The sequence below is a fragment of the Struthio camelus genome, chromosome 4 (assembly GCF_040807025.1).
Source record: "Struthio camelus isolate bStrCam1 chromosome 4, bStrCam1.hap1, whole genome shotgun sequence".
Lineage (NCBI taxonomy): Eukaryota > Metazoa > Chordata > Aves > Struthioniformes > Struthionidae > Struthio > Struthio camelus.
Window position 1 is genome coordinate 74,171,550 of NC_090945.1, and position 26,143 is coordinate 74,197,692.

At 37.1% G+C, this 26,143-nt stretch overlaps 1 protein-coding gene across 2 annotated transcripts in view; it reads left to right on the forward strand.

Moving 5' to 3' along the window:
- KIAA0232 (KIAA0232 ortholog) overlaps positions 1 to 26,143 on the forward strand; it is a 69,694-nt gene that overhangs the window by 19,197 nt on the left and 24,354 nt on the right. For both annotated transcript variants that reach the window (XM_068943419.1, XM_068943420.1), the window contains exon 3: positions 13,581 to 13,718. In XM_068943419.1, coding sequence (XP_068799520.1) covers positions 13,581 to 13,718 — 138 coding nt within the window. The remainder of the gene's footprint in view (positions 1 to 13,580; positions 13,719 to 26,143) is intronic.

The window sequence follows — 26,143 nt, forward strand, 5'->3', positions numbered from 1 at the left end:
TGGGTACAGCTCAGATAGTGTGTGTTGGGGGGTTGTCTTTCATTGTGGGGATAGAAGGGGGATATGAACCACAATGAGATCAAATTTGATTGGTAACCTAAGGTTGATATAGTTAGTCTGCTGTATAAGCAATTATATTAGATAAAATATTAGCATTGCTACGTTTTGATACCAGATTAGTTAACACTGGGGTGTCATGTATCGTAAATGTGATAAAATACTGATGGTTTCAAAATGAATTTAATTTGGAACATTAGTAAACTAATGTAGTCCTTGTAAGCTATGTGTCCAATTGGGCTGGTTTACAGTAGTTTATCGCTCTTCCCGATGGATTTCATCTTGTACTGTCTTCAGTAAAGAATGAGAACATATTCTTCTTTAGTATTTGGGTATTTAAAATACGTTATTGCACATGTATTATTCATCTCTTTTAAAAGAATGTGAATGCTGAATCCTGATAGAAGGCATGAAAAAGAGTTGTGAAACAGAGAGTTGTTGTGCATGGCTGTAATTCACAGAAGCAAGGGAAGGAAAAGTGCGGCCATATAATATAGGCACAACTCTATTACTGTTTCCATGTCTCTCTATTGCTAAAGATTTTGTGTGGCCCTAGAACGTGTTCTTCACTGCTGACTTCACCTTTAAATTTCTGTATTGTTTAATGTCTCTGCATTGTCAAACTATCTCAAAATACTGTTAGTAGTGGAGTATGTTTCAAAATAAAACTCAGGGAATATAGGACTCTGGTATTTTCAAGGAGAGGTGAGGATACTGTTGATCATAGACTTCATCTTATAAGGTAGTTATGATTAGTGTACAATAGAGGAAGGGAAGAAAGCAAAAAAATATATATGATGGCTTAGTTAAGAGCTCTTTTTCATTGCTCTTGTTATAGTGACACTTTGTGTATTGCGAACTAACTGGATCAGAACTTTTTGTAGTTTACCTTTTTAAAGATCCGGCAAGAGCAGGGCAGGGTGTTGTGGAGTAGATGAAAACACAGCTGAAGCAGGAAAAAAAAACTGTGTGCGCCAGATGCTGCAGTTTGTGAACTCTTAGGAACTGTTAATGTGCATAAAAGCCTTCATGCTTCCAATGTGCAAAACAAAAAACCTGAGTGCAAAAGTAACTTTTGTGCAAAAGTTTACCTGACAGCAGTTCAAGTGGCCAAGAACAACCTCATGACCAACTTGAAAAAAAAATTGCCAGGAAAACTGTAAACACTCTTTAGAATACACCTTAACAGCGAATTTATTTAGGTCTTGGTTAGACATGAATAGCTGTATTTTTGATGGGGGCTAGAATAAAGTTCCTGAAAATCTGCTTAATGTGGGGGCAGGGCAGAGAAGAGAAACCAAATGAAACCACACCAGAATGTGATGAGCTTTAAAGAGAGCCCTGTGGCCTTGGGGAAAAATGAAGACTTGTTTCTTTCCAGTCCATTTTAGAGCATAGTCATAACTGTAAAGTCACTACTGTGGTCATTTAAAATGACTGAAGTGCCAAAATGAGTTTTCTTATTATCAGGCTTTGCAAGAAGCAGGATAACTATATTACGAAAACCTCATTCAGTTTATTTCTTTCTTTGATACTTTTACTGGGTGCTTTGTGGGTTGATAGAGTTTAAAGGAATGTCTCTGTTCTTTTTCCAAGTTGATTATCTGAACCTAATGAGCCAAAGAGAGAATGCCACATGCTGACAGGATAGCCAAAACTGGTGTTGCTGAATGGGTACTGTAATACAAAAATACAGGGTGTCTTTTGAATGACATCTAGATTTGAAGAAGTTGCAAGTTTATCTTTTCCACCTCCTCCAATATGATCCCTGCTTGTAAAATACCTTTTATTCTGTTTCCTCTCTCAAATAACTCCCTTCTAAATTTTGAGACCTCATATTAATTTGGTTTTGGAATAATGTTCTGTACTAATGATTGGATGCGTATATTGTGAAAATATTTTGCTATCCTTTCTCAAGTAGCTTAGTGTTAAAGACAGCAAATATAAATTCCACATTCAGAGAATTGGGGAAATCTTAAAGAACACATACTTGATCTTTATTTTTTACTTAATCATCCTCTGGTTTGTTGTGTGAACTAAACAAAAATTCATTTTAAAATGCGAGGTAGATTAAGTCATTCAGAAACAACGGAATTTGGATTCTGAAGAATATGTTTACGTTTAAACAGTTTTAATCAAAATTTGAAGATGGGTGCAACATTAAGACAAATGGAAAAACAAATATCAACATTGTTTACTGATAGACTTCATGGAAGAGTACGGCTATTAAATACGTAAAAGAGCTAGAAATATATTAGGACTAAAATATTGAGAGAAGCTGAGCTCTTTTAATTCTCATTATTTTCCATGGAATAGTTGGTCCTTGGCATAATTCCTGAGGAATTATTTCTCCTATGTGATTCCTTTGATTCTTGAGAAATACAAAATTTCCAGGGGAATAACTGTTCTGAATATCGGTTTTATTTTAATGGTACCTCTTTGCTTTTAGAACTCTATTTCTGTGTTTTAGAACTCTATTTCTGTTCTTACCCGTCACATCTTTCCCCGAAAATGTGGCAATGACTTTTGTTTTGAGTGGGGTAAAAGGGAACGTATGGTCTCTAACAACCAGCAATGGGTCCGCAAATATGAACAGTGCGTACCAGTGCTGTTTTTGGCAGGAGGGAGAGGGGCCGACTATTTAGAATCTTCACTTAAGGATGGTTGTATGAATCATCTTAATTAGAAAAGTCTTACGCTGAAGTTACGACAGTCATTAAGATCTTTCCACCTCAGAATGTTGATGACATCATTAGCACTGTGTTAATTGCTTCAGGGAGCCTCCTTCATGCTTTCTTTGTGGTATTCTGGTGTCATCAACTGTAGCAGGGAAACGCAACTCTGTCTTCCTGGACTGTGGTTCTGCGAGGTAAGTAAAGAAAGATGTAAAACCAAAATGAACGAAAAAGCCTCCTAAACCTTACCAGACAACTACTTAAGATACCAGTGTTCTTGTGTTATCAGTTATCAGCCACTTCTGCTTACTTCTAAAATAGTTGTTTCAAAAAGACTAGGGATTCCTAGTTGACTGGTCTTCAGGATTTAGTCTTGAGAGTAGCCCAGGTGGTCCATTTTGTTCTGTTAATAAAATATGATATGTGAATTCTGTTCATGATTCAGCCGCAGACATCTGTGACTTTGTCACATCATTTATTTTCCTCTATTTCTCCCCTTACTCATTTCTTCCAATGTTGTCCTGCTCTATATAGTGAGGTAGTTTGATGTGTGGATAGAGAATAAGATGCGTTTAAGGATTTGTTGGGTTTTTGTTGGGTTGTTTTTTTACGATCGTTGTTAATTCCATGATATGCGCGTATAGAGTAGTTTCTGTTGGGTATCGGTATACGTATGCAGGTTTAGTTTTGCAGGGTAATAGCTACCTAAGTCAGGAGTTTTCAGAGAGTTGCTATCAGTTTTTTCAAGTGCAGGGATGTGGTGAGAGGCACCGTACAAAAAACAAAATGAGGTGAAGGTAAAACAGTAAATATGCTGTAGCTAGATTTTACTGGACTGTTTGCCATTTTTAGTCTGACTCATTGGCTTGAACTGAAATGTTGTCCAGTGTCTGTAAGACTATTGGGAAAATCAAAAGATAAGCAAGTATGTTTTTCCCAACTGTGTTTCAAAGGCCAGGTAGCGTGGGAATCTTTTATGTTGAACTGCAAACTACTATGATTGCACTTGAGTATATCAAGAATTACAGTAACGCTTTCTAAATATAGACACCCTAAAAGTTTAAGAAAAATATTCAAGTACTGATGTTAATCATCATAGGCGTTTACACCGCAGTTCTTACTCAAGCCAGTTACATCTGTGGATATTTGCAAATTTTGGAAATGAGTCTAAAAGCTCAAGACTCAAAGGTTCGTAAGCAGTTTGTTTGTTTGTTTACTGTGTGGCGATGATATTGCTGGTGGGGGGGTTTTACGAGGGAGGAAGGGAGAGAATTTGGGGGAAATTTGGAGAAAAAGGTTAAATTAAGGAGAAAAACATGTGAAATTACTGAGAGACCTTTAACTTTTGAGGATCCACAGAAATACTGTTAGGGGAGGGCTGAAATTTCTGAAGCAGCCTTTTGACTTCGGATCAAATTGATTTTTAATTAGAATGTCTTGCTCTTAGTACTTCCTAATTTTAAACCATTTAGATGTTTTTAAGGGTTTTGATTCAATTATATTGTTTAAATGCAAATTAAAAGTGTATTTATAGTTAGATACATGTCTTCCCAAATCAGTTTGATGCTGTAAATATTGCATTAAGTTAGTATACTTTGTGTGAAGCATTGTATTTAAATAGTATATTTTGTGTAAAAAAATTATTTCATTGACCTTTATGCAGTATTAAAGTCTGTGTTCTCTGATGCGTCCTTTACGTGCTATTTGTAAGCAAAGCTGTTTCCAAAAATAACAGGTTCATGGTTTTTGCCTGCAGAATGTTCTCCCATTTGAAGGCGTGGAGCCTTTATTAAAAACAAAACCAAAAGGCAGATCTTCTGAAAGATGAAGGCGTCACTGGGTCATGCAGCAAGAAGGTGTAAATGCATATGTGGAATATACTTTTCATATTGAATTTCTTATTTTGATTTTAATCTTCTTCTTTGAACTCATTTATTTAGGAAGTTAACATTTTTTCTGACCATCAAAAGCAGAAACGCTAAAAAAAGTTTATAAAACGATAGTGCCTTCGTAAGTCCCGGAATTAAGTAGCTGTTGGACCGCAAACTATACTCCGACATGACTGACATGAAATTACTTTTTGGTTTTGAAGTTTATAGGGGAGTTTTATTCTTGAGAAATAGTTATTTCTGGACTGATTTGAAATAGTTTACTATTTCGTTTAAGTAATAGTTTACTATAGTATTGCTATTTAGCTGAAAAAAAGGTGTACTTGTGCTGACTCTGTGATCATGGATTTCATTCTTGCTTTTCTGTCATTAGCACATACGTATTTAAAGTCCAAATGTAGACTACTTTTTTTCCTGGTAGATAAGGGAAGAATAGGGTGGTGGAAAAGGGAACTGTGACCAAGGCCTCAGCCCACATTTAGGGGGGGTGATGGGGATATCATTGCCAGCTCTTCTGTATTTGGCTAGCACATACATGCTGGTGACATGAGACACGTATGCTGACAACACTTGTGATGCCCTACTAGGTTCCAAGATCCAGTCGAATGTGGGGCATTTGTTCTCCTTGCCGTCATAAATTAACCCAGTAGAGGGACCTGATGCCTCGATTCTAGATTTATATTCTAACAATGGATATTTAGTTGTTCATCTGTATGTGTGTATATGTATATAATGTATATGTGTGTATGTGAATATATATATACACACACACACACATATATATATAGTTACAAACTTCACACTTCACCAGTAATATGTTCATTTTTTGGATGCAAAACATTTCCAGTTTACTTTGTGTTTGTGTTACCGCTTATTAAACTGTGTAGCATTAACTTTTTAATTCTCTGACCGTAGCTTTTTAACTACTACCCTAAAATTTCCACAACTTGAATTTCACATGCTTAATATATGAAGAGAAGAATATTTAGGTAGGAAATCAAACTGCGAGACCAAGACTTCCTCCTGTGCGTTTTTTATACGATTAGTTTGAAGTCCGTAGACTATTCAAGTGTGTATGTGTTTGCAGGACTGGGACCGAGTAAACTGAAACTGAAGAAAGACAGCAGATTTATCATATTTAGCAGACAGTCCTATATCCTCAAACTTAAGATGCCCACAAAGCTTATTAGTTAGTGGAGAATACTTGAGCTTTTAAAAAAGTTAAAATAAGAAGTTCTTACAGGAAAACTTAGCTATATGTTTTTTTTCCCCCCTCATTCAAGGCTGACCAGCTGAGGATGATATAAATATGACAACGTTGTCACATTTAATCTTTGGGAAATAAGACTTTTACATATAGTTAACTTGATGGGAAATATTTGGGAGATGTGGATACCTCTTCAACACATAATTAAGCAGTGGAAGACAATTGAAATATTTTTACCCTAAAGCCACGTGCCTCAGAAAACTCCCAGTTAGTCTCTTTGAACTGCTATGTGTGCAGCAGGGTAGGGCCTCTTGTTTTCAGTCCTAGAGTAGCCTTATGATTCACCTAGCTCAAGGGACTTTGTCCTGTGAAAGCCTCTGTTGATCAGTTTGTGAAGAACTGCTGCACCAGTAGTTGCTTTGCAGCTCCTGAAATGGTTGCAGTTGGGTTTCTCTGCGATTGCTCTCAGTACTAGAGCTTCCAGTAGAAGCTTCTGTAACAGTCCTCATCAACGCAGCTAAAATTTTTACTGGTACAGTGCCTTTAAGGGACTGAACTTTTTGATTCTTTTTTAGTTGATGTTTGTTTTGTTAATTATGTTTTAATTATGTAACATATGTTAACAACATATGTTAAATATGTTGTTTTGTTAATATAGAACCTGTCCGTTCTATATTTCTGTCTTGGTGACTGCTACCTATGGGGTGGAGTTGGTTTATCATGGACTATGCAATTGTCATCTTTATTTTTTTTCAGGGACAGGAATTGCAATTGAAGGGATTAGAGCTCAGCAGTAAGCAGTCAGACTTATTGTCTTTGTGCAAACCGTACAGGTTTCACAGTAGTGTGCTTCAGCTGATACGTTATTGCAGAAGAATAGTGGAAGGCATTGTTCTCGAGAAACGTGGTTACCAAAGTGATTTTTCTATGAAACTGTCTTCTGGCTCTGTCTCACACTGGTGGGTGACATCATATTGAAATGATGTTTTTGCTAACATTTCTTTTCCATTATGTGAAATGTTGTCCATCTCAGAACATCAAACTTAACCCGAGTTCCATGGTACCTATGTTACACGCTGTCCTATTGAAGTAGACATGTTCATGTAATTATGGTTAAAATGTTATCATTAGTTTCTGCTTCAAGTAATCAAGGCTACCTTTGGAATAGGTACTATATTGCCTCTTCTTGGCTTGCACAATAACTAAACATTAGATACTATTGAGAATCTCTTGCAGTCATGCAAAAAGAATAATAGAATCGCTTTTTTTTTTTTTTTTTGGTTATATTAGTTATCGCTACTGATGTGTTCTCACAAAACGAAGGTACTAGTACAAATGCCAGGCTGGTTAGCCCTCTGAAGAGTCAGAATTTATTAGCAGCCCTCTCTGTGCTGATATAATTGTACTGTTTCTGATTCTGGGGCTATCTGAGATACCTTTCTTTGTGTTTTTTGTACTGCAGAGCGTTGCATGGTGGTTCACTCAGCACATGTCTGCAAGCATAAGGGTATGCCGCCTGTATACTCTGGAATCGGACGATTATCTGTAGTGATTGCCCTGCAATTTTATTCCTAAGTCCAAGAGAGAGTAACCATGAAATTCTTTGCTAAATAACTTCTCCAGTCACAACGTATCCTCATCAGACCTCTGGACTATGTAGTGACAGTTTCTGTTAAATTCTTAGCTGTCTTTTCTGCCTTGTGGGCAAGACATGTAAACAGAATGATCTCCTTATATCATTGCTACGTTTTCTTCTTCTCTATATTAACTTTAATAGGAGAACTCTATAGGCAACCTGCTCAACAAACATAGGATTTCAACAGATGCAGCATTTGCCTGTTCTTCCCACTCTTGGGAGTGGGTGTGATCAAATTTCTTTTGCCTGGTTTCATCCTAGAGTAACTCCTAATTAGTGAAGAACACACAGGCTGCCCTTCCAAGTTAGTCGGATTATAAGCAAGAGTTTATAATTGATAGAAACTCAAATTATGGTATTTCATACCCAGACTGCTTGGGGTGGGGGGGAGGTTGGTTTTTTTAACAGATAAAGCTCTTCCCTGCCTGCAAATTGGGGAATAATCAGTCCTGAATGAATGCCTTGAGGGCCTTAAAGTCCTAGCAGTATACGCAGCATGGTCTGATAAACAGTAGTATCAGCTGTTCTATTACAATCCAATTGAGCAGGATAGTAATAGTCCACTTGCTCTAGTAGCAGCAATCAGGAAGGGAGATTACTGTAGTGGCTGGGGGCTTTAATAGACTAAGAGCTTATAATGTGCCTTTTTTCACTGTTAAGAACTAGATTGCGAATAATTATTTAACAATTAAGAATATTTTTTCAGTCTTCTCCGTTCTGCGGCCAGCATGGCTTCTGACATGGTGAAAACTTGTGGTGCTGCCTCTGTGAGAGTGTACTTATCTACTAGTTTTCTGCTGGACTACTTGCGTGTCCTTTAGAGTGCGTAAACTGAGCTTGTGCCACAGTTTTCAAGCATGTCCTGGGAATCACCTTATGTGTGTAGTATCTTATTATCTCTGTCTCCGACTGAGTCAGCCTGTTGGGAATGTCTGAGCCAATCCGGGCCCATTAGACCTTTCTGTTTCGTTCTAATGAGATGCAACGTGTCTTAAACCTTGCACAAAAGCCATTATGAAAAAGTGCGCATCTGTGTGGCTCTAAGCAATCTATGAAAATTCTTCCTGAATCTCAATCTACAGGAAGCATTTTCTTTTCACAGAATCACAGAATCGTTTAGGTTGGATGGGACCTCTGGAGACCATCTAGTCCAGCCTCCCTGTTCAAGCAGGGTCACCTAGAGCATATTGCCTAGGGAATGTCACTTTGGCCAGCTATGTAGTCTACTTCCTGAGTAATCTTACAGGTGAAATACATCTGGGATCTGTTGCAGTCTTCCCCTTGATCTCTCGGATTCTTCTAGAGGTAGTGAGGAGCTGTTCTATTTTGGACATCATTTATGGCTGTTTTCTTGCATTGCCTGTCTATTTAAACATTTCAGAATTTATTTTTGGTGTTCTTTGAATAAGTTTTTTGGAAAAGTTTCCTGCAGTGCACAATGGTTCATAGGTGTCTACGGAAATCTTGGATATAATTAAATGTCAGTGCTTTAAAAACTGCTGTTGCCAGAAGAGACCAGGTCTGCTGGACTGCCTAGCTTGTCATTATGTCAGATTATGTAGCCTAGGGTCTTTGTTTTCTTACATTTGCTACAAGCTCAGATAGCTGTTACTGCCTTAAAATGGATCAGTGATTGAAGCTTCATGGGCTGTGTGTTGATATGCAGGAATTATTTTGGGTGTGTTTGTGGAGAGGGAATGTGAGTGTCTTTGGAGAAAGCTGCTGACTTGAGTTTAAAGTATTCCATCTCAAAGGCAGGGCAGATGTTTTATTGAAACGTTTTAGGGTTTGGGATGTCTTATACAATTGCTTACTTAGATACAGCAGTTATTTTGGGTGACCTCTCTGTCTTTTCCTCTTTTTATTCTTGTTTCTAAGGAAGTAAGACTTAGGCATTCAGTCTGTCCACATGTGCATTCATTCCATTCTTTCTCTTTGTCCTATCCAGTGATTTGTTGATCTATTTTAATTCCCTTTGAAAGTCTTGGAAAGTTTTGTAGGGAAGGTTTGTCCCACAGCTTGGTAGAGCAGAGTCCAGGGTGATGCACCTGCCTGGGACCAGCAGACAAAGCTTAATCGTTATATATTCCATTTGGCAGGAACTGGCCAGCCATTCAGTAGACGGACGCCTTCAAACTGCCCGTGGCAAAAATATCAATCAACTGTCTTATTGATTCTTTAGCAAGTTCCTGTTTCTCTTAAATAGCTGTGCATGATGTCTCCCAGGAAGGGGGAAGAAATCTCTTAATCTGTTAACTAGTCAAGAATTGTAAGAAGGAAAAGTTGTTCCCATATGTTCCTCAGTCTTGTCAGGCTCTGCTTGCATACCTTAAAAGCCTTAGGAATTCTTTTTCACATTAGAAGTTAAATGACCTTGTCTGGCTGTCTGAATAACTTATTTTAAGTGTATTCTTTGAGTTGGAATCTTGAAAGGAGAGACTTTGTGTATGTATTTATTTTGTATTTGAGAAGTTATGAAATTGAATGTTTCTTATTTTTTTGTATGGACTTGTTACTAGTGATTGCTTGTTGAAGCAGCATGTTTTGGCTGGCCAGCGATAACTTTTAGGAGAAGAAAGAATACTAGGTCAGTAATATGCTTGAATCACACACAGTTTGTGCTGAAATTAAAATGCTCAAAAAATAGGAGCTCTTCAAAGTGTTCTTAGTTTAAAAAAATTCTGAATCGGAGAATTCTCTTCTCCCTTCTAAAAGAATTGAAAGTCTTTCCTTAAAATTGTTCCATGAACAATTCAAAATAGGAACGTTGGCGGAATAGATAATCGAGGCTACTCGATTCATTACCTGAAAATTCGATAAACGTTGCATTTGTTCATCATCTTACTGTATAGATGATTCAATCAGTACTGCATTTTTGGAGAGCGAATCTCAGGGAATCAGTTTTTCTGAAGTTACTTTTAAAAAACAGTGAAATTTCTTAAACGTGTTTTTCTGCTAATTTGATTTCTCCATTGGAAGAATATGTTGATCAGGTTATTAAATCTGATTATTTCCTGTGTGCTCTGTTGATGAGGCAAAATGTTAGTTTGCTCATTTACCTGAGCAGAAAATGGATCGATGAGCCCTCTAGTATTTCTGCATCACTGAGCTTGACTCCAGCTTTTATAAAATATGGGTAGTTCCTCCAAGATTCCTGAGATAAGCTTTTTTTTCTTTTTTGAGATGATATTTAAAAAAAAAGAATATAGGTACTTCACCAAAATCTCTGTAGCCATATTTATAAGTTCTCTGATTATTTTCATGACAAAATTGTCCACTTTCAGTATCTTTACAATATGCACTCTGAAATTATCTAGTTACTTGGTAGGTAGGCCTCTGAAGAATGGATAATTACATACCAGTTTAGATATTCAAAGCTGATTTTTTTTTTTTTTTCCTCCTCCTCCCCCCCCCCCCCCCCTCAATATTCAGATAGTATCAACAGGAAGCAGAGGCTTACTTAATGTTGGATGGTTACCCTTCAAAATTCAAGTAATATTTTTCAGTCAAAGGAATAAGCCTACTAATGAGCTTCTTGCCATTGAAAAAACTGCAAGAGATTAGTTACAGACATTTGAAAATACTGAATTATCTTTTTATCACTTTAGTCGTAACAAAAGCAGAATGCTCTTCAGTTTATTTCAGTTGCATCTCAAGTTCTAAAACCTCAGTATAGAGTTTGTGAAATGTTCTTAGTCATTTTACTGTAATATCTTTTCTAATTAATTCAGAGTAATTCTGATACATTACAGCAGAAGAGTTATATGTAAGGATTTTTTTCATTGTTTTGTAGTATTTTATGGGTGTAGTGTTTCAGTTATGTGCAGAAAATGCAAATTCCTTGCTAAGTTTTGGCTTACGTGTACTGAGAAATTCCGTAATTTACTTGGGGGTTTTAAACTTCAAAATTTCATGTGGAATGGTTGTAACGTGTAGTGTTTGCGGATCTTATAGAATGTGAAGCTAAAAATTGGTGAGCTTGTCCAGAAAAAGAAAAAAGGAAAACTCAAGTTTTCAACGGTGGCAGTCATATGAAAATTAAAATAGTAGTGTGAAGCGCTGGCAGCCAGAAGTAATTGGAAGCTGTATGTTCAGAAACAAACTTGCTATGTATTTTCTAAAGTGGCAGAAAGGAGGCGAGGATTCTACAGGAGCTCTGTCTGCAATCCCTGCGTCTTGCAAGATGAGTCATGTTGTTCCCAAAACGGACAAAGAAAGTGCTAACTCTGACAGAGAGGGATAGGATGGTGATGGACAGATAAAACCAGTTCTGTGTTGGATGTTTGAAAGAAAATGATGTTGAGTCTCCTTTTCCCCCATTAAAAAATAAGTATTTTTTTTATCACAGAGATTAAATATTTAAAAATTGGAATGTGCTAAAGTTATCAGACAAGTGTCAGTGCCAGATATCCTTTTATTTATTTCTACTGTTTATTACGTGTATGGGTACAATGGCTGTGCTTACAGGCTACTAGCATGTACAGCTGGTGAAACTACCCTTGCAGAGGGTTAGCAAGCTTTGTTGGCATAGGTATATCAGAAGTATTTTAATTTATAGCATTTTGGTAATGTTTTCGTAGTATAAATGTTGCTTTACTCAACTTTTCCCCTAAAAACAGACCAAATAAAACAACCTAGTGCACGCTTGCTGGTGTGCCTACACTTTCCTTTAAAGTAGCCTGCTGCAAGTGAGTATTTAATTTTGTTTTCTTTGTAATTGTGCCTGCATGTGGAGGAATGGGAGAGGCCTTGGGAGCTGGTGGGTCTCAGCAGTTGGGATGCTTTCAGGTGAATATCGGGAAGAGTTAGGGTACTGAATCAGTGAAATTTGTGTTGCATCTTGCATGCAAAGCAGAGTGTCAGTCTCTTCATTGTGTATGAAGAAATATATAAAGTAAAATTTTGGAAAAAATCATATAAAATTATAAAATGGAGTATGTGTGTATAGTTTATTAAACCTATTTTCTGAAAACATTTTCTTACTTTTTTCTGTTATTGTGTAAGTATCTTTTTATTAGTGTTTCTAATAACAGAACAGCAGAATATTTAGCTTTCTTGTTTTAAAGGACCTCTTGAAATCTTGCACATATACAAGTTAAAAATAAAGTGACTGGTAACTTTGACTTAAAAAAAATTGTTTTTTCAACAAATTCCTCTACTCTTTCTTGAAGGACTCAGTGATGTAAAAAAACAGCAATGGCAGTCATTTAAAGTGTTTCTTTCAAAGGTGATTTCCACCATGACCCCTCTCGCTCCCCCCTTTTTTTTTAAACTTTCATTCTATTTTCTGATTACAGTGGGGCAGCTAGTTTCACTAACAACTTGAGTTTAAACCATAGGCAATTGGCAGCTGTTTGAAATGAGGGTAGGCTTTAGCAGTGATTTTTATTAGGAACTGTCACAGATGGTAGGAATATCGGAAGGCATCAGGTTTTTGTGGATCTTTCTGAAGGAAATGATTTAGACAAGCATGCATTAAGAGACATTACAGATGATTTTGCTGGTAGTCAAAATACTCACTTGATCAAATGAACACAGGAAATCATATGTATATGTGTGAATGGACAGTGAAGAGCAAGCAAGACTCGGTGTGTTTCAGGAGAGAGAGGAGTATTTAACAGACTGAGAAAATGAATAGGGGAGGAGGGCAACTTTGCAGAGGGGTTGGAAAAATACTTCTGTGGGGGGCAGGTTGCTTTTTTTTTTTTGTGCGTGCGTGCGTTTTTAGGTGTTCTTTTGTTGTTTGTGCCAGAGTGATTTGGCTTCTCCAATATGGTATAAAACAGTCAGTATGTGCTACATTGATCAATGTTAGGTGGTAAGCTCTGAAAAGTGTAAACCTGTAATGTGATGTAAACCAGATGCTACATATCTTCAGATGATTGTATATAATACAGTAACATTTTCTTTAGATTTTGTTGTGCTTAATTCAATGTTCCTACATATATGGGAATTCTCCCTCCTGAAGGGTGTCTAACTTGCTTTAAAAATTAGCTTAGGACCATTGGAAGGTCACTTTTATTTTAACGGTATGTTGGTTTTTATCCCGTTCTGTCATATTACTGAGATATTTATGTGCTTTAATATTAGTGTAACTTTCTTTCCTTTGATTTCAGGAGAATGACATCTTCCTGGGCTGGGAAAAGGGAGCTTACAAAAAATGGGGAAAGAGTAAGAAAAAGTGCTCTGATCTAACACTAGAGGAAATGAAAAAACAGGCTGCTGTCCAGTGTCTTCGCTCTGCTTCTGACGAAGTAAGTTTGGATTATTTAATAGATTCTTAAGAATTTATGCCGTTCTTTTTGAGTAGGATATATTTAGCTTGTGATGCTTAATCTTTTAATCTGTAGCTTCTTAAAATGCAAATTCTCCAAGAGTTCTCTGAGAGTTCTTTATTTCTTCTTTAGGAAATTATGAAACCTGTGTATGGCAGCAGGATTTCACAAAAGATTCTGTACTGTGTAGTGTCATGCTTTCGTCCTATGAGCCTTCCCCTGCTCTTGTCAAGGACAGTTGCAATACATCAGTTTCTGTCGAAATTACAACAAAGCTTTGCACAAGGATATTTATTAAAATACTAAATTTACTTTATGTTGAAGTGTGGATGAGCAGCAAAGAATGGAATATTTAGGCAGAAAGCCATCATGTTTTGTGTATGCTGGATGTGTAATCCAGAATTGCTAAATAAAATGCAGTGTCATGTAGCAAACATTCATTTTCTAGATTACATCATTAAGTGGGAGCTGAGCTGATGCACACTGACTGGAGAAAGGGGGGAGAGGGGAAAGCAACAGGTTAAAGGAGGATGCCAGAAGAAGTAGGTAGCATGTAGCTCTAGCTTAAAAAAAAAAAAAGAAAAAAAAAAAGAAAAAAAAAAAAGAAAAAAGCTTATCTTTTAGCTTACAGAAAGAAAGGTAAGGCCGCTGATGTACAAATACTTTAATCTATTACCACTGCAAGAAGAAACTCTCCCTGCCTCCGCAGCCTGGTTGCCTGTTGTTCTTGCTCCATACACCTTTGTGGTCACAGTTTCTGCTTGCGCAAGCGTTTGTGTGGTTGTATGGTGAACTGAATTGGGAAACTGAATCAGTTTCCTGAAATTAACCTGGCTGGGGTGGAGGAAGTGTTAAGCCAGAGAAGTTTCCCAGTCAGATTTGTAGCACAGACACATGTGTCAGCTGGAATGAGGAAGGCATGTGGCCAAGAATAATGAAGAAAGTGGGATTGATAAGATTTTTTTTTTTTTTTCCCCTTCCCTTTCCCCCCATCCCCCTCTTCAACAGCACTGAAGCCATCTTATGCTGGTTTATTACGAAGCTACTAAAGCATTAGTTCAATTACTAAAGTGTTAATTGACTAATTGGGAAGTTACCTAAACTCCCATTTTCCCATTACTTATGATCCTAGCAAAGTGGGGCAAAGTGTAATTTTGTTGGCAGTTCGCTCTCCTCTTACACAGTACTAGAGCACTGATGTCAGCACGCTGACTACTGTTTGAGGTAATGCAGATATGAAGAAATAGTTGCAAGAAATAATCCCTTTCTGAGGTATGATGTCTTTTGCTGCTCATAAAATTAGTATAAAAAATAACAGTCTCATACATAGACCACAGGAATACTGGCAATCTATTTTTGACTTTAGAAATAACTTTCTTGGTGCATCTTCGTGTAACTGAAAATCAAGGAAGCATCGCTTACAGCTAGATTTTTATCACATAAATAAAAACAGTTGAAAATGGAAAGGAAGAGGGTGAATTTATTTGTAACCCCCAAAACTGACTCCACTTGAAAATTTGTATAATCTCAAGTAGAGTAAGGAGGGGGAAAAAAACCTTTAAGTAGAGTTTTGAAAGAACGAAAAGAGGTGTGATCTGGAAGTTTGAATAAGTAGCTTCTTCCTTTGACACCTACAGCATCATCAAACTTTATTGTTCAACAACCTCTTGTATTCTTTTGGGACTGTATTAACTCCTATATTGTGTATTCAGACAGTTGGCACATTTGTCTTTAAGGAAATTGTAGGTTACAGGGTTTTTTTTCCATTTTCAAATAGAAAACCTTTAAACCTGCTCTTCATCTGTTTTTAATTTTTTTTTAAGCTGGTTTGTAGATAATATATATTGTATAAAAGAGAGAAATGAATTTTATACCCAGGAGTTGGGTGGAGGGGGACTGCTTCAATACTAGTGATATTTTAAAGTAACTTGGAGGTACCTTTTTTTCTGCTTTTCAGGCAGATTTACTTTGTTAGCTGGTTTCTGTATTAAAGTTGTGTGCTGCTCTGTTAGGAATAATCAGTAGTTCTTGTACTCTGAAACATAACATTGTAATTGTATTTCTGCTGAGGCATTCAAGCTGCTCCATGCAACGTTCGTGATTTCACTCTACAAGAAGATAAAAATACTCTGGTAACAGTAGCCAAATTTGATGATTAGTGGTGTGTGAGTGAGGAGTGTTTATATAAACTGTTAAAATACAAATAGACTTCTTTCTTTTCAGTGCTGCTTGAAATTCTTTAAGATCTGGGTTTTTTTTTTTTTCCAAAGCAAAATAAAAAATCTCTGATAGGAAGAGGTTCGATGTGTTTGTTAGAATCTTCATAAATATGATAAGTAGCAACTTTCAAAGTTCTGTCCTAGACTAGGCTAGGCTTAGTATCCTAGTTAGGTAATGCGTTAAAATTGCCACTTATTGCAAATTGCATTTATTGCAAGTGTGTGCACACACACGCACAGGCACGCACGCGCAAATGAGTAAGCTTTATTTTATTGGTCTTTTATTTAATGACTGAAATATTTTGAAAACTTGATTTTTTTTGTGCATTTTCATAGGCTAAATTCTGGGGAATACTTTGTTTGATAGATTGAATTCTGCTAGTAATAAAACTAATTTTGTGTCTTTTATTGAAAAGGCTAGTATTGTAAAATATTAGTGCGAGACAGAAACCCGATATTCTAGTTACCATGTTATGGTGCAGGAAACAAACATTTGACCTCAAAAAGCTGATAGTTTGGTATTTATTTCTGAAACTCTTCCTAAGCTACAGAATATGACAAGTTAGAGAGGCTGAAGGCTTCTGACCACTGTGTACCACCATATCTTGCAGTGGCTAAGCATGTTGCAAACTGAGTATTTTCGTGAGAGGAGGTCTGACTTTTGACAGATGCTGTCTGGTTAATGTGTATCTAAGAATGCAAACCATTTACATAAGCATGTTCTGGGAACAGTATTATTTGGGTGACAAACATTTTGATGTCTCCAGTTGTCCATATTCATACGAATGTTTGACTGCAGATGCTCATGATGCAGTCAGAAGTAGAGAAAACCCAAATACGTTGCAACTTACCAGAAAAAGGAGACAGAATGATGATGAGAAGAACTTTAAGACTAGTACTTAAATGTAATAATCAATTGCTATTCTTTGTAGTGCAGCTCTAAAGTTTATCTTTTCAAATACTTGAATGGAATATAAATAGTTGCTCAGAGAGATGTGCTGAAGAATTGTTCAAACTAAGCTCATAAGATCTCTACTCAAGGTCAATAATTATCTAATATTTATCATCTTGCTGAAATGTAGAAGAAATCTGAAAATATTGGTTTGCAATTAAATGACAAAGTAGGGGTATTCATTCTAGTGAAATGTTGGGGAAAGAAAGCTGTTTAGGAGTGGGAAGTGTTCCTGTAAATGTCCTCTGAGGAAAATAAGGAATTGTATCAAAGTAGTGCCTCAAATTTTAAGCAGAAATAGCTGGGTTTTGTCATTATTGAATTACTTTTTAATTTTGTGTACCTGTCTGGTACACCAGAAGTTCAGAAGGTCAGTTCATGTATAGTTTGAGATGCTTTTTCTTCCTTAGGGTTCCTAGTTCTGAAACTCTGTAAATTATTTTGGATTTGAATAATGAAACTTATCAGTAACAGGACAGAAAGCAATATCACTGAGACTCAGAAGTTTGGCATAAAAAGTAAGAATTGGGAAATTGATCTATATTTGATTGTTTGCAAGGTGGATACTGTCTGAACAGGACTGAGTTATAGGTTACTTGTTGAAACTGATACATTGAAGACTTTTAGTTCAATCGGGATCCATGTGTGTACATTTCCTACTAACAGTGTTGAAGTTTGTCATGATGGCTGCCTGTTGGTCATAAAATCTGAACTTAACTAGGAAACGTTTTGTCCGTTAACTTATGTTTTAACTAGTATTCCGCAAAGGGTTGCTTTGACCAATAGAGTGAGCAGGTTTGCAGCTGTGCTGGTGCGGCTCCTGTACAGCTCGTTTGGTGAAGATTTGGAGTACTGCATGTGAAATTCCACCCCAAGATGGTGCTAGAGTTTCAGTTAAAGCAATTGGTGAATCTTTATTCTGCTAAACTGTATGAGGACACTTTAAGAATGAGCAAAGGAGACTACTTCAGATATACCTTATTTTCTGCACTAATGATGAAACCTAATCTATCAGGGTCTTTCCTCTTCTCCCAGGAGGTGGCCACTGTACTTAGGCTGTTCCATTGCACATTCTAGGAGATTGTGTTAGCGTCTGACTAACGTTGCTGATCACTCAAGGCTTGTCCTAATGGAGTTCAGGCAACGTGGCACCTTTCTGAAATAACCAGGTCCTCAAAATTTGTTGCCACAGGGAACAGTCTGTAACTTGTTCAAGTAAGAATTAGTCTTGTTTGACAGGAGACGGTGAAGTTTGAACAAGCACTGCTCTAGTATATATGACAAATGCAAATAGTGCCTTTACTTCCTAGCAGTAATTTGTTTGAAACGTAGTCAGGTGCGGGCATGCTGTTAGCTGGCGCGTTGGCTTTTGCTGGCTTTGAGTTGCGAGGGAGGAAGGTGACCATTCTGCCGTCTGTACTCTCATATGGGGGCATGTGGAGTGGCCCTAGTTAGCAGTGTTATTAAGAATTTCAAATGGTAGTATCATTCTCCAATGTATCTTGCTCTCAGAGTATGAATTTGAGATGTGACTAAAATACGGTTTTGTTTAAAATGTCTGGGCAATTTGCATCTTTCCGTTATGGTCTCAGGGCAGAACCATCAAACTTTCCATGCAGTCGTTACAGTTTTGCCCGTGAAACTTATTTGAAGCAATAAGGTCATAATCGGGCCAAATAAATCACTTAGTTATAATTTCATGACATGAAGAGCCCTGAACACGTTCTTATTGATGGGTTACTTTGTGCAGCTATTACAATCTCCAAGGATTTTTATATTTGTGTGCCACTTGGACCAAGGCGCTGTTACATAATTGCACTGTGAAATAACGATATGAGAGCGGAGGCAGGAGGGCTTGGGGAACCTTGTTTCTTTTCTAGCCTAACTTCTTGTGTAGGATGCCAGGTTCACTAGATTCTTCACAATTCTTTATTTTATTGGACACCTAAGACTTTTCTTCACTAATCCATTTCTGCTGTTCTCTGCTTCTCTGATGTAAGCCAATATTAATTAGATATATTTTGCTCTCCTGTGCTAGTAGTGAACTGTACCAGTGAATCAGCTAGTAAACATTAGATGGTTTAAGTGAATTGACTTACACATCTTCATGTAACTAGAAGTAACACGAACAAGAGATTTGTGGAGAAAGTGCCCAATAGTCTTTTGATCTTTTTTAAGAAGAAATGAAAGCCATAGTCGAAAAGCCCTATAAAGAGGGCGACCCAGTGCTCTGATGGACACCGTTAACGTAACGATAAAGGACAGTACAAGAATGAAGCAAGTCTTCTAAAACCTGTCTTAACAAACCAGAAAAATGAAATGCTGAGGTTACTATTCAAAAGTCCAAAACTGTTAAAGCGAAAAACCCAGAGTTAAGATTCCCAAACAGCCGTGATGTTTCTTGAAGTATTATCACCTAAACACCCAAATAACCCAATTTGATATCGGGGGGACAGGGTGGGGAATGGAACCATACTACTTTTTCTTTCTTTTTTTTTTTTTTTCTCCATCCTCCCGTAAGTTCTCTTGCTTGACAAAGTTATATCTGTTTGGCTCTTTCTATCTTCCCTTATTTGAGTTTATTAAATCTGAATTTTCTTCATTTTTAGAAATTGATGTTTGGGAAGCTTTTTTCTAAATCCATTTTCCTGATGTATCCTGACTAGCTCAGTAGTAAGCATTTCTATGTGTCTGAGAAGGATAGTTTGTTTGGGATTCCCTGGGGGAAAAAAAAAAGCATTCTCAAAACACTTCACAAAACCAGTGAACGTAAGCTTCCTTCTGAGATGTACTCCTTTCCGGAAGATCAGCTGGATACATTGTCTGTCTTTAAAATAAACAGCACCATTTAGCAAAGGATTTTGAAACGAGTTAGAACGCTAATAAGAATTTAGATGGGATGTATGTATTAAAAAAAATACAATTGAGCTAGAGCTGATGCCACTGAGCTTTTTCCATGAGAATGCACCATAGGTTTTTATTATCTCTTAACAGTTGCTGTTGTTCCCCCATAATTTAATTTATATTGGCTTAAGAGAACTGGCTCTGTATTACCACACCTATTGGCTTCAAAAGTTTCCCTTTCTCTCCATTCATGTACTAAGCTGTGTACTGTGTTTAACTTGGCAGACTCTTTTACCCTACGTTTATAACTCTTTAAGTACCACATAGAAAATTGAAGTGAATTTATCTTGCCAAGGTAACCGCCATAGAATAAAATAGTTACAATAGTAATTCAGTTCCCTTTTCCTTATGATTTTTGCATTCCGATTCAGAGGATATTCATGGTACCATGTATCTTCTTCAAGTTCCTGAGGCTGCTGTCCTGAGTATAATAGTAACTTTCGTGGAAGATGATAAAATTCCAATTCTTATGTTGGTTCCCTTGATAGTGAATGAGTAGTTATCTAAACGTATGAGTTCTTCACAGAACTCATACATTAGTCTACACAGAAATTGTGTTATAACAGTTGGGCACAAAAACTTCCTCAGTTTGTATCAAGCCAGCAAAAATAAACAGGTACTTTCTCTTACGTCCCTTGTATTTACGTATCCCACATAGTGTAGATCATTTTGTGCTGAAGACTGGAATTAGGCCTGTTCTGTATCTTTGCAAGTTATTTCATCTTGCACGCACTCCCCAGGGTAGTGGGAGCAAAACTGTTCCTTTCGGGGGGAGGAGAATGTCTTTTGTCAGCAACTTGTCTGATGAGTCTCAGCACAGAAAGGAAGTTTCCATGTATAGGTGTACGTGGAGAGAAAGGATACACACCTCTGTGGTCATGAGAATGCCACAGAAGTCACTCAGAGTGAGCCGAATAATCGCTTGTGTTTCGTCACAGAAGGATATTATTAGATTGTGATTTTCCTTAATGCAAAGTAATTGTTTTCACAACAAGTTGAATTGAAGCTTCATTCTTCAATGGATATGGCAGAGTACCTACCAAGGAAATTCCAGGTGTCCCTTCTACATTTCATCCTATGTGGAGAATAACTTTTGTATAATTGGTGAAAATAGGCTTTTACAGTTTTCTCACGTTTCACTGATAATACAGATAAAAACATTTCCACATCTGCAAGCTGAAATACAGTGATACAGTGAGTCTCACAGCAGCATTACTTACAAGGATAAGTCTGTTCTGGCTTTGAAGTCAGCATGTTTGTTTACAAGGGATTAATAATAATCAGGAAGAATAGGTCCCAAAGAGGAATTATACTTTCCTGAGCGGGGATCATTTCTTATCTCTCTGTTGCCCGCTACGGGAAGGAACTACTACAATTAAGTTCTGAATAACAGAAGTCAGATTAGCTACTCTCATAATTTACATTTAGGGATAGCTTGTTCATTTTAAGTTACTTTAAGGTGGTAGTTGACCTCTTCTATCTAGAATTGGTAAATCACACTTGCTGTGGTCTATCTCTGTTATAATCTGCTGTGAGAAGTGATGAATGACAGCTCTGAAATCTGAGCCTGATCTTAAATGTGGGTTTTAACTTTCCTAGTGCTCTCTTAGTACAGAAGACAGGACCAAGAGAGTAGCGAGGATGTATTTCTTATGCTCTCTTTGCTGGTGAGCTAATGCTCTCTGGCTTGAGGTTGGTTGTTTTTTTTTTTTTTTTAAATATTATTTCTGTCTGCTAAAGAAAATCTATTGTGTCAAGGTCACACCTTTTATTGGAGTTCATTATTTGGATGAAATATTCATGAGCCCCAAAACAGAAGTTAATAAATGCAATTTATTTTTCTGACTGATCCAGAGGCTTTATTGTAAATGATTACATATGCAAGTGAACAGGTAAAGATACAGTATTCTCACTAGTGAAAAAGGGAATTTTTACAAATGTATATTCTAAATGCTATCTTAGTGTCATCCACCTCATTAGAATTGAGGAAAATCATTAAATGCAGACTGAAACATTGTTTTTTTCCTTAGAACTCTACATGGATTGAACCATTCCAGAAGGCTGTGTTGTTTGATGGGGTTTGTTTGTTTGTTTGTTTGTTTAGTCCTTCCTACCTGTTGAGTATGTCTCTTCAGTTACTCAGTGGTGAGGATTCTTGATTTAATTTGAAATTGGAATCTTTCTCTAATAAGATGAACTATTATACCTGTAATTCTCTATGTAAATTCAAATAATAGCTCTCCTGTTGAGCCTTAAAACCTGGTCCAGGTAAAGTGACAGTCTCTTACTACTCACATACTTACGGATAAAGCTTAGTGCTTATGCATTACTCATTTGGGGTTTTGATTTTGCAAAACTATTCTCCATGATATTTAGCGCTCAGTTTCTTCTGAGAGCCCCCATTCAGACGATTATCCTGCTTCTCAGCACAGGTACTTTGCTGTGAAGATCAACTGAAGCTGATGCAGGACGTTATGTCACGCAAAAAGGAATACTCGTCTGAACTTGCTTGAAAATCTTATGTCTTGAGTGATAGGCTTAAACATATAGCTTATGGTGTAGACAAATGGGAGATTCAGAATATAGATGAATACTTCATCCAAGAGAGAGATTTTGAATGGAAACTGCAGGCAGTTAGCAGGGGAAATGGACAGTAACTTCTCACTCAAGTGTATTTAATACAGTTTGTAACTTCAAGAAAGATATGAAATAACTGGCACTCACTGGAGAAAATGTCTGGAGGTTGAGAGCCAGTGGGGATGTTTGTTCTTGTTCTCCCTATCTTCCTCCCCCCCCCCCCCCCCCCAATCCTCTTGGCTAGTGATAGGGCAAGTTTCAATCTGCTCTCACCCAGCAAGTACACTGGGGAGCTTACTGAAGCTCTTCTGAGTGTCTGTCAATTTAAGAAGGGAAAGTTTGTGACTTTTTTTTCCCAAAACTTCTGGAAAAAATTAAAAAGTCTGAGACCCCTGTACTTGTTACTAGATAAATTATACTGCCTCAGAAGTTTAGAAATGGAAAACGCAGACTTTTTAGCTAGCTCTCTTCATCCTAAAAAAATGTAGAAATAGATGTGCGATTGCAATGAATCATATTTTGTGCCTTGCTCAGTTCACATGGCTTAGCGGCTGATTCACAGAGAACAGCTACCTAATCCTTCTCTTGGTGACAGGCTGCTCGCCAAGAAAACAATCTGGTGCACTGCAGTTAGAGCACCATCTCTGTTTGGAGTGCCCTGTGAACTGTTAAGGGGACGATATAAAACTATGAATATATTGATTGACCTTAATTTCTAGATTGTTCAAAGCTGCATTCTGTGAAAGTGAAATGAGTGTTTGCTTTAACGGTGTAAACTAGAATGTGCTCCAAATTCTACAAGGAAATAATCGATTATTTTAGTTGTTAAACTAAAGTGTAATACTTCTGTCTCTTGAAAAAGCTTAAAAGAGGAACAAGGAAACTTCCCCATACCTTACAGGCCTCCTGCAACAAGCCATATTTAATAAATAACGTACAGGACGCAGTTCGAAGCATCTGGAAGAAGACGTTAAGTTTTGTTAGGCTAAAAGAAAATAAAATTGCCTCTTGAGTTATCTAATGTGATGGAATTTTTCAATTTCTACAGATATATTATGATCCAACAGGTGTGGAAGGCTGAGTCCAAATACTGGCTACCGCAGCCCTGTTTCTTCCTTGACATGTTTGGGGGTTTTTTTTGTCCAGAATTTTTGGCTGTTGCATATGTGCAGGTAGACTCTGTAGAACCACGTACACGTTTGCTTGGCATTTTGGGGGTGGAAGTGTAAGACCCATGACTAGACATTACTGGGAGAGGAAAGGGGTTGAAAATTGGTGAAAAGGAACAATTCTCCTGATCCATGCTATCTTCAGTTCCACAGAATAACTCTGTGAAATAATAGTGATGTACGATTATTTATGACATCCAATTTGGGAAAAACGTGTTTAATCTTCTGGGTGATGACGTTGCAGTGCTTGTTTGCAACATTCAGAAGTAGTCTACTAGCAGAGATAAATGTCAACAAGAATTAAAGCAAGTCATCCAGAATCTGAGAGGACCTTATATCTTGCAGCTTCTTACTCAAACTCTGGGGACGTAGGAGCCAGCATCCACTGTTCACATAAGCAACAATTTTTTTAGTGGACTGAAATTTGACCAAAGTAATATATATATATTTTTTATTTCCATGGTTTGCAATTGATTAAACCAGTTATTTTAAATTTATAGAAGTATTTCAGAAGTAGCTAAACTTATAGATTTAGAATCTTCTGAGAAATTTTTCTGAAACTATACAAGGATTTGAACATATGATCAAGAGCAGTTGGGTTGCTGTGAGCTAATGAGTTGCCACCTGTCAGCTCCCAGACAGCAGAGCATGTTAAAAAGGTCTTTGATTTAAGCTTTGACTTATTTTGTGTGTGTTGCATGCACACGTGCACACGCGCACACACAAATCTGTGAGACCTTCGCCTTTTTTAATGGCTGTCATTTCTTGTTATGTAAAAGTATGTTAATTCAGTTCTGAATAAAGTTATGTTGTGCAGAAAGCAAGACACTGGCTAGTAGAGAGAGTCCTATAACTCTGCAGTCAGGCTGACTCTCTTTTTCGTGTTGGATGAGTTCAGAAGCTTAATTTATCTATTAGCATAGTCACTCCTATGCCAGTAACGTGACACCTATCCTTTATATAATCCCTTCCTTGCTTCAGCCAGCTGATGAAAAGCCAAAAAGGACAACTTTTGATGGAACTGGATATAAGTTAAAGCAGGGGAAGGAAATATAAGCATGTTGGAAACAGTAGAACAGAATAAAATATTTGGTGTGGAGGAATATGTGGAATACCAAGTGAAAATATGAATTAAAGAAGCGATGTGCTGCCCTATGTAGTATGAATGAGAGAAAAGGAGTAATAGAAATCTGGGTCAACAGTTAAATGATCTTGCAGACAATCATGAGTTTTAAACCTTTTGTGTTAGACTTAGCACTTAATCATGATGGCTTTTGTAAGAATGTTATGCTAAAAAGTACTTCTTCGGTACTCCAATACCGGTACAACTTTGTGACTTTTTTTTTTAATGCTAAGATTAGGAAAACATTTCAGGCAGAAGATCTAATTTTTTTTTTTTTAATTCGTTTTGTGCTACTGAGGTAAGCCAATACCTGGCATACCCTGCTTTCTGGAGGTGGGGATGTTGTAACTACAGTGCGTTAACTTAGACAACAAAAAAATGCAGTAAGTGTATCAGACATTCAGAAGAGAACGCTGTCATATATTGAGCTGCTGCTGAGAAATTCGTTGTATTAAGTCTGCAGCCAGGTTTTATATCCTGCAGTAAAAGGTTGAGTAAGTGGTCTCTAGAGACTTGACATTCTGCACAGTGGCTTTTTTTTTTTTTTTTTCCTTTAACCTAGTGCTAGCTTCGTAGGGGTGCTGTGCAGGACAGCATGCTGTATGTCAGCTGACTCACGTATTAGTTTCATGGTACAGGAGGAAATGAAGCGTTTGATTCCAAAAGTTTTCGCTTCTTCGATATAATGGTGAGCATACTGATCGTATTGTTGTTACCCTTTCTTTCTTTCTTTCTTTCTTTCTTTCTTTCTTCTGGACATGATTTTATAATTAAGTTAAGGAAGTGAACGTGGCTTAGGTTTTGAGTATTTGCTGCAGTTGTCTACTCAATTAGCCAGTGCGGAGAGCTGAGCAAAAACAATGCCAGCTCCTCCTCTTCTGCCCTTTTGTGGGGGTAGAAGGGAAAAAGTCATAAATGGTATGTGTATAAACTGACAGTTATTACAGCTGCATAGGACTGTCCATATTACTGAGCTGCTTGGTTCCTTTTAAACAATTTACGTTAGTAAGTTTACTAGTGTACAAGACTCCTTCTAACATTTAGTACTGCTAAGTCATCCTCAGTTGTCTGTGGCATAAAGTTTTATATTTAGCACTTCAGCAGTGCAGCAATGCAGTTAGGAATAGAAAATTGCTTTTTCGCTTGACTGCAAATAATGAAAATGTGGAAGTTAGTGTAAAAGTCAGTTGGTTCAGTATGTGACTTTTCAAATGCATGTTTCTGACAGAATGAACAAGCTAGTTTCACTATATAGTTTAGTATTTTGTTTTTCCATAACGTGTACTTGTGCTTTACCATTTCTTATCCACGTTTCTCAGCAATTTCTGCACAGCAAGCAGGAGAGAGGAGGAACTCTTGCATCTTGGAAAAAATAAAATCTTTATGCCACCACAGTGACACAGCAAATCTTACCTTTTTTTTTGTATGCATTTTTTATAACATCTTGATCTGTGATCTGT